General features: G+C 35.9%; 1 protein-coding gene across 1 annotated transcript in view; it reads left to right on the top strand.

Moving 5' to 3' along the window:
* The first annotated feature begins 6,963 nt into the window (after window positions 1-6,963).
* SEL1L2 (SEL1L2 adaptor subunit of SYVN1 ubiquitin ligase) overlaps window positions 6,964-9,911 on the top strand; it is a 47,414-nt gene continuing 44,466 nt past the window's right edge. The window contains exons 1-2 of the mRNA XM_087819297.1: window positions 6,964-6,990; window positions 7,896-8,064. Of these exons, the coding sequence (XP_087675423.1) occupies window positions 6,964-6,990; window positions 7,896-8,064 (196 nt within the window). The remainder of the gene's footprint in view (window positions 6,991-7,895; window positions 8,065-9,911) is intronic.

Raw genomic sequence — 9,911 nt, 5'->3', positions numbered from 1 at the left:
CCAAGCGTTCTCGTAAGCCATGACTTGTCTGAGGGCCTAAACCTTAAAATGAACAGGACGGAGGCCAGTCTGGCTTAGAGAGTCACAAATGCTTTTTAAACTTTATTAACCTCATGACGTCTTCTGACATTTTGGAAGTAGAGGATTCAACATTTTCAGTGTATTCTCAACCCAACACCCCACATAATTCTATAAATGTCAGTCATTTCAGACCACTCCTGTACTTGAAACCCTTTAGTCTCTTCCCATCTCACTCAGAGTAAAACCAGTGTCTTGCTCATTAGTGTCTGTGGTCTGCACCAGGTTTATCTCTGACATCCTCTTACTACTATCTGCCTCACTCATACCATTCCAGTCATGCTGGCTCTGCACTGTTCCTCAGAAACTCTAGGCATGTGCTCACCATTCTGTTCTTTCTGGTTGGAGTGCCCTTCAACCCCGATATCCATGTGGCTCCCTTCCCTCACCTATTTAAGGTCTTTGCTCAAATGTTACCTTTTTGAAGGGTCTGTCCCTTCACGCATTGCAAATTTACAATCACTCTTCTAAAATTGCACACCCTATTATGACACCTTTTATCTCTCTTCCCTGCTGTATTTTTTTCTCTCAGAATTATCACTATGTACATACCATATTGTGTTATGTTTGTTGTCACTCTCCTTCCATTAGAGTATAAACTCATGAGAGCAGGGGTTTTTGTCTGTGTTGTTCACTGCAGTTATCCTAGCAACTAGAACAGTACTTGGCACATAGTAGACTGTCAACAAATGTTTATTCAATTAATGAAAAATATTAAATCAAGATTAAAGGATTAAACTTTGAAAAAAAGTTTATATAAATCAAAAACTCCTTTCCACATTGCAACATTTTCTAAATCACTCCAAATTTAGCTTGTCTTCATTACCATAACCATCACATCCCATAATTAACAATGGGATTATTACCTACAGAAATACAGGTGACCTTGGCATAAAGCTCATAGTTTGTCCTTGGGCAGGTGGAGATTGAAAGAACATCAGCTTTATCAGGTCGTGTTGCTTTCCCTTATGGGCTTTTGATATCTTGTCATATGCATTGCCTGCCCAATAACATCTGAAAAATATAGTAAGTTTACAGATTTAATTAAATATGCTCCTATCATTTATCCAAGCTGTGCTTATAAAATGGGTAGACTCTCCATCCCCTGGACTCTTCTTTTTTCAGCTGTGTTGAAATAGAAGGTGTGAGAGTCAGCGCCCTTGCCTTGCTCCTAATCTTAAAGGAAAGACTTTCAGCCTTTCACAAAAGTGAAAGGTTGAGTATGATGTTAGGTGTGGATTTTTCATACATGGCTTTTATTATATTGAGGTTGTTTCGTTCTATTCCTAGAATGTTGAGTGTTTTGATTATAAAAAGTTGTTGAATTTTGTCAAATGCTCTTTCTGCATCAGTTGAAATGATTATGTGTTTTTCACCCTTCTGTTAGTGTGGTATATTACATTTATTGATTTTGTAGTTTTAAACATCTTTGCATTCCAGAAATAAATTCCACTTGGTCATGGTGTATAATCCTTTTAATGTACTGTTGAATTCTATTTGCTAGTATTTTGTTGAAAATTTTTGCATCAATATTCATCAGGATTATTGGTCCATAGTTTTCTTATAGTGTCCTTGACTGGCTTTGGTATCAGCGTAATGCTGGCCTCATAGAATGAGTGTGCAAGTGTTCTATCCAATTTAATTTTTTGGGAGAGTATGAGACACAATTCAGGTTCTTTTAGAGGTAGAAATGTAATACTATACCCACAGAGAGAGACATTATACATTATATTTATAGAATACCTCCAGCAGAGACTGGAAAAATAGGATGTTTATTAACATTTGTTATGTAGTAAAACACATAAATATTCACATTAAGTCAGATAAATAACATAACTTCACATCAGGTGCAAGCATCATTTTCCACCAACTGAATATGAACAGCAAACTATTGAAAAGCTTTCGGTTTTCAGATATTTTTGGATTTTGGAATTGCAGATAAGGGTTTGGTGGTCCTGTGAAATCTCTCCCTTGTTACAGAACTTCCATTTAGTTACTCCTCTGCGCTCCATCTGTTTTATTGGTAAAACATCAACCCTGATTGAGTGCAGTTCTCCACATATCTATTCCTACACCTGAGTAGCTGAATGTGGCTGGAAATAAGCACCATCAGGCAACCAGTCTCATTTCAGTTTTATGACCACAAGCCTCAAGTAGGCCTTCAATGTGACCTGGCAAACCTGGACATTTCCCTAGTCAAACTTATGATTTTTTATCTCCAATGCTACTGTTCCATATATTGTTTCTTCTCAAGCTGATTACTTTGGTAAGGGTTTTTCTCACTGAAAAAACAGACATAATCTGAAGAGCGATTCTGCATCCTCCCACCCAGCCACTCTCTCAGTCTACCAGCATCTATAACCCTGTACAGTGCCTCAACTTCAGTCACAAACCAAGTCACATCTCTACTGAGATATCTAAAAGGCATGGCATTTGATGTGTTGACTACTGAGCTCTTGATTTTCCTCAGTCCCAAACCTGTTCCTTCCCTAGCGCCTAATCATACCAGTAAATGGCTCCTTCATGCACCAGATGCTTGGGGTAAAAATCTTAACTTCTTTCTCTCATGCCCAATACAGCATCTAGCTTGGTCTTTAACATATATCCTGAATCCTGTCAGCTAATATTTACTGAGTGCTTACTGTATACAAGGCTCCTCACATGTATTAACTTATTTGAGGTAGGCAATATCATTACCTCTATTTACATCTACATTTACTTTAAGCTGAGTCACAGGGAGGTTAATTAACTTGCTCACAATTAGATACAGTTAATTACTGGTGAACAGAAAATACTATGCAGGGAATGTAAATGAAAATTTTTAAATCTGTAACATTTATTTCAGGGTATAAGCAATTGGGATAGATGATTTTGAGTAAGGTGTCTTTATATGTTAACAAGTAATCAAAGTTTCATATGTTTAAAAAGTAAAATTGTGCATTGTTTAAAGAGCAAAACTACTATCCAAACAAAACAATGTAAAAACCCTTAAGTCAAAACTCTAGTCTTAGCAGACTGACTTACTGTTTTAAACAAGAAGCTATTTAAAATTGGCTCTACTTCCCAGTACTGTGTGTGAGTCTGTGTGTGAGTTTCTGTCTTCAAGCAAAGTACCATCAGACTGGCTCTTACTTTGGAAATGCCTCTTTGTCTCCAGGCACTAGAAGCATGATATAGCCACAAACAAATTAGGATTAAATGTACGTGAGGTAATTTCAAATCTTTTTTCCTCCAAGCCCACAGATGACTTAGTTTCTTTTGTGAGAGGATGCTCTTACCTTTTTTGTACTTTAAGAAAATCAGTGATTTCCCAAAAGTGAAGTCCATATTTTCATTAGGCTCCTCTCTACTCAAGACTCTACTCAAAATTAGAACTACACTAAAATATTTATAAAGCATTTATAACTGAGTAGATAAAACATGAAATATGTGATGTGGAATGACCTCAGCTTTAAAGGTTATAGAGCAGTGAGTCGCTGCTAACCAAGAAGGGAAGAAGCCACAAAATCAGAGGAAAGGGAGATCCTATGGGTCAGAGTGATGCGGGAGGGCCATGGAGAGAGGAACTTGAGTTGGACCTGGGAACAGGAGTGGTATTTGGGATAATAGGAAAGACAGGACAATGAAAACTATAAAGCAAGGGCAAGGAAATAAGTAGGGAAATGCCTGTTCTATTTGGGGAACAGGGAGAAGAGTTTAGCTGTTATGTATATTTGTGTAGGTGTGGGAGTAGTAAGATGTAGGGTTACTGTGACATTTTTAGGACAGACTGTGAAGAATCTTAGATTATGTGCAAAAGAGTTTCATTTTATTTTGTTGTCACTGAGGCTTCTGAGTTGGGCAGTGATATGTTCATAAAGATGCTTGAGAAAAACTCATCCAGCGTGAATCTTCAGGATACAGGACAGTGAAGAAGCAGGAGGGCTAGGTAAGAGATTATTGAAGCAGCATGTCACTCTAATTAAGAGCCATAGCTAGTCTATAAATAAGCCTTGGGAATTTAAGAACATACTTGTAAAGCATGTACTTTAAACTTGGATTTTAAAAGCATACTTCCATTGGGTTTGCTGTTTGAAAATTGAAATACGTATTATAAGTTATTCAACAGAGATTCCTGCCAATAATACCCCTGAAATATATCCAGAAACCAACCACTATCACGAATTACTTCTTACCATCTTCTTACTTCACTGCTACCACCATCTCTCACCTGGTTTATTTAAATTTAAATTATCTCCTTCCCTCCACCCCCCTTTCTCCAACACATAATATTCTCCACACAGCAACCAGGATAAGCCTTTTGAAATTTAAATCAGCCAATCTCACTTTTCCACTCAGAACCTTCCAAGGGTCTCTCCTTCACAAAGGACATGATTCACACTCCCAGTGCTAACCTCAGAGGTGCCTCTCTGCCTCATCATTTACCACTCTCCACCCACAGTTACTGGACTCAAGGGTTTTCCCTCTTGGGATGTTCTATTCAAGGACAAGACATGGTTGTCATTAGGTGATTTTATTTACTTGCAGCAAGTAAAGAAGACAGGGGATTCTCATCCAAAGCTGTCTGCCCAGAGGGAGGCGTAGCCATTGCTTATATACACTATTTGGTTAATTACACATTGATTTCCTCCTTGCAGTTGGCTACACTTATGTGTTCCTGGGTTTCTGTCAAGCTCTTCCTGTTTACTGCTTCCTCTACAAAATACTGTGCTACATTTCAACATTTACCAAAAATAGTATTTAGTAAGAACGACCAGACCTTGAGACCCTTGTCCTATCTAACACTCCCAGTCATTCTGTGAGAGCTACACTATTTTACTTGCATACCTATGTGCCTTGCTTCAGGGCCTTTGGATTTGATATTTCCTCTGCCAGAACTCTCTTCCCTGAGGTATTTTTATTACTAACTCCTTTCTCACAGAAGGGTCTACTCAAATGTTATCAGTGAACATGACCCTAACCATCCTATACCAAATAACACCAACTTTTATAGATTCCATCCCCTTATTCTTTAAAAACCACCTTTTTATCAGTTGACTATTACCTTTCCCACAAGAACATCGACTTCAAGAGGGCAAACACTTTTTGTTCATGGCTGTCTCCCTTAGACATGTCTATCTTAGAACAGGGCCTGAGACAGACACTCAATAAATACTTATCATTGAAGTATATAATCTTTGGATGCTTTTGAAAGTTAGAGAAAAGCTCTCTGCTGGAGCTCCATCATACTTGCTTCTGCTGGCTGTTGTTTTGCCCACTCCCACTGGGTGAGAGAGGAATCAAAGTCAGGAAACAATGGCCACTGTAGAAGAAGTAGATAGAAACAGTAGACTCCCCTGGCCAGTTTTCTCAGTGGTTAGAGCATTGGTCTGCAGACTGAATGGTCCTGGGTTCTGGGCACATGCTGGAGGCAACCAGTCAGTGTGTCTCTCTCACATCGTTTCTCCCTCCCTCTCTCTGTCTCTCCTCCCCCCCTTCCAATCTCTCTGAAAAGCAAAGGAAAAAAATATCCTTGAATGAGGATTTTAAAAAAAGAAAGAGACACTAGACAGTCAGAGGCATTTGACAGGTTTGCACTGCCTCCTTAACTCAGCTGTTGGCTATTTTTGAATTGAAAATTTGATTCTTTTAATGACAATAACATACGATAATCCCATAGTACCAGAGAATACTGGCGGCTTGTTATCGTCCATGTGCTTTTCTTTGTGATACCCAGATATTATGTTCCCAGCTGCCTGGGCAGTTGGGTAGAGCTATGTGACAGTTTCACCCAGTGGAAAGTGGCTTAAAGCACTGTGTGCCACTTCCAGGTCTGTCCTATAAAAAGAACAAAACAAAAACCCTTTCTGCAAATGATCTTCCATGCTCTTTCCCTTTCTGCCTACTAGGTATCAATGCTTAGGAAAACCTTGGAATTCATATGTTGAAGCCAGCACAGCCTCTATTTGCCTGGGTCCCTAAATGACAGCATGGAGCGCAGCTGCCACTAACTTGAACACTTGCCTATTGATTTTGAGCCATTATACATTGTGGGTTTATTTGTTAACATACAATACTTAGCACACACTTATTTTTCCCCACAATCTAACTAGCTTTATTTATTTTATTTATTCTTAAATAAATTTATTGGCATGACATTGGCTAATAGGATCATATAGGTTTCAAGTGTACATTTCTATGATAGAAGATCTGTATATAGCACTAATTAAATTCATTGCTTTTATGCAATTCAAATTTAACTGGACATTTTGTATTTTTATTTGCTGAATCTGGCAACCCCACGTTACAAAAAATAACACTCAAAGCCCTTACATATCCACACAGAAACTCGTACATGATTGTTTGTAGCAGCATTATTCATAACAGCCAAAATGTGGAAACATCTCAAATGTCCATCAGCAGATGAATGGATGGGCAAAATGTAGTATATCTGTGTAAGGAATGCTATTTGGCCATAAAAAGGAATGAAGTGCTGATACATGCTACAACATGGATCAACCTTGAAAACATTATGCTGAGTGAAAGAAGTCAGTTACCAAAACCCACATAGTATATAAATTCCAGAATGGGGGAATCTCTAGAGATAGAACATAGATTAGTGGTTGCTTGGGACTGGGAGTAGGGGGAGTGGGAGAATAGGTTCTTCTAGAGGTGATGAAAGTGTTCTAATATTGACTGTGGCGATGGTTGCACATATCTGTGAATATTCTAAAAACCATTGAGTTGTACACTTTAAATGTACAATTCACTTGAAACGTACAATTACACATAACTATAGTATAAGAATTATATCTCAATAAAGCTTAAAAATAAAGGTCCTTAGATGGTTTCATGTCCCTGCATGCTCTAGCATCTGGGTCACTGCTCTGATGCCTTTGCTACCACATGGGAAGGTGTTACGCAGTCCAGAAAGTGAGCTTGGAAAAAGGGAGTTTAAATTGTGATACTGAAAAAGAAATTAAAAAGCAAATAAAAAACCTTGGCTCTCTTTGGAATTAGTAATTGACTAAGAATTTTTTTAATGTTTCAGCATAATTTTCTCTGAAATAGTGTATATGTAAGTCATAAATATGTATCTCAATAAAGCTTTTAAATTTTCTCTCTTAAAATGTGCATTATTTTCTATTACTCAAAAACAACTCCTTCAAACTCCTCTCCCTAATTAAAATAGATTAATTATATACTTCTGGATAGTACTTTGGAAAACATTTTTTTACATTTTTATTCTAGCTAGTCACAGGATTTTACTTTCTGTCCATTATTTGTTGTAATGTGTAAGGCAGTGTCAGCATCTTCATCTTTTTTAAGCTCACACAATTGATATTACCATGACAACTCACCAGTAGAAAAGTAAAATTGGTTAAATTCTCCTATTTTATTTATAACATTTAGGTTTTAATGCTTGGCTCTGCAATTCAGATGACAGTGCAATAGCTTGAAAGGTTTTTATTCATAAGAGATATGAATTCTTGCCCTGGCGGGGTGTCATCCTGTACACCAAAAGGTTGTAGGTTCAGTTCCTAGATAGCGTACATACCAGGGTTGTGGGTTCAATCCCTGTCAGGCACATATGAGAGGGAACTGATCACTGTCTCTCTCTCCCCCCCTTTCTCTCTCCTTTCTTCTCTCTCTAAAATCAATTTAAAAAATATATATCCTTGGGTGAAGATTTAAAAAAATGATATGGAAGCTTAAAGTGAAGTAAACAGGTATTAGATTGATTGTATTAAACTAGTATTTTTCCCTTGAATAGATGAATTTTTAACTTTTCTGTTTTAAGTTACACAAATCTTGAGCAAAAATCTTTTTCTTCTTAGATACCAGTGAATGAAATCAGTCAATTTTTATCGTATATATTGGAACGAAGAAAATTGGTCAAAATAATCAATAAAAGAGAAAATCTCTTAGAAAAAAAGAAGAATCAACATAAATTAAGAATAAAAGGAATTCAAAATAAAGATCTCTTGAAAAGTAATCAAAATTATTGTAAGTTGAATTCCTTTTCACATATAAATTAAAAATAACTTTATGTAATCTAAACAATGAATTTTAGAGCTACTTTTTGAAAAGTAATATTTATATATATTTTTTATATAGTAATAAATATTTATATATACAAAAGCCTTAAATTTGCATATGAGGGGCAGTTTCTGACCCTCATTTTAGATTTAGAATTTGTTCTGATTGTAATAAGCAAGGTTGATAATTAGAACTCATGGGGGGGGGGGAATATCCAAAATTAGTGGATATAAGAGTTATCAGCTATTCTGCTAATTGAAACCCTTATATTTTGAAGAAAACCAAAATTGATGTAATGTCCCCTAGTCTATCTGAAACTCTTCCTGGTAAAGACATACCTAATTGATGCATAAATTTGTCTGGATGCAGGAATGGCCTAGACAATATACACAATGTCTGCATAGATTCTGTGTATAAGAGTTAATTAGTGCTCAATTATAAAATTTAAGAGTCAATTTCAACATTTTATTTGTCTGATGCATGAAAGCTTTCTCTTTCCTAACAGATATGTATGAATTTCTATTTCCTTAACATCTCATTTAGGAGAGGGAAACTTTTTGACAGAACAAAATTAAGATCAGTTTTTAATGGCATTATAAAATATTATATGTACATCTCTTTAACCTATTTTAAATCTAAATCATATACATTGGAACATTTCATCTGACCATTTTTTTACATAGAAACATGGCCTACCTTTTATTTAGCATTGGTCTACTGATTGGCATTTCTAATATGAACCTCACTCAAACTGCGCCATCTATGATTTCCCATCTCAGGTATTTAATAAAGGGAAGAACTAAAGACACTTATGGAGCAAGCTGTGGGCAGAATCCTTCCAGTCATTTGCAGACTTTTCCCCCACTTATTATAGATGCTTCACTTATAATTAAATGGGGTAATTTTTAGTGGCTCTTTATCAAGCTTTTTTCATAGTATTTCAGTTACTTTACACAGAAACACAATTTCTTTTTGCACTTACATTTAATGAGTTTACATATTGCTTTATTAAGTTATATAATTATGATAAAAGTATAACTGGTACAAACAGGTTTAGGAACAAGCCCTCCTGATTTTTGGTAAGCAAGGGATGGGAACAGAAGTTCACACATGTACTAAAGAATATCCTATTTGCTGCAAGCATTTCGTTTGCTGTGGACTTCAGTAAGTTGGGTAGAAGAAATGAAAAGTGTTGGTTAATTTGGCAAATAAGGTAGGTAGAGCATGTTTAAAGGAGCTTTTACTGTTTTAAAGAGTAAATAATGTCACCCTTCAAATAAGATTTATTTCCCGTATATGAAAGTGGTTATATTATGTCTAATAATAATAAATAATAAGATAACTCTAATTGAGCATTTTTATATTACTTAAGTGCTTTATTCAATTTAAGATAGGTTACCATTGTCTCCACTTTATAAGATGTGAAACCTGCAGAACAGAGAAATAAAATAATTCGCTTAGCATCACAAACTAATATTTAGTAGAGAAACTGACATTTGAACTTGGATGGTCTGGTACCAAAGCTCTCCACCTCTTAGCCATGGTGCCATATGCCTTTCACAAAAGTAAACTGACAATATCAAGAAATTTTAATCCCATGCATCTCAAAAAGTTTGGGGAAAATAATGAACTCACACAATAAAGATGCTGCAATTTCCTGAGCACCAAATTTACTTGAAGTTTTTAAGGAAAAATAAATAATAGTAAATAATTGAAAACATTTTTAGAACTATGTAATAGCTATAATGTATTCATATATTTCAAATTTCACATTTTGAATTATCAAACCTGAGGCTTTAAAAACGGTCTTCTTG

This window comes from Miniopterus natalensis, chromosome 7, assembly GCF_054644295.1.
Source record: "Miniopterus natalensis isolate mMinNat1 chromosome 7, mMinNat1.hap1, whole genome shotgun sequence".
Taxonomy (NCBI): domain Eukaryota; kingdom Metazoa; phylum Chordata; class Mammalia; order Chiroptera; family Miniopteridae; genus Miniopterus; species Miniopterus natalensis.
Note: the sequence above shows the minus strand (reverse complement) of the source record. Positions and strands in the feature narration are given on the sequence as shown.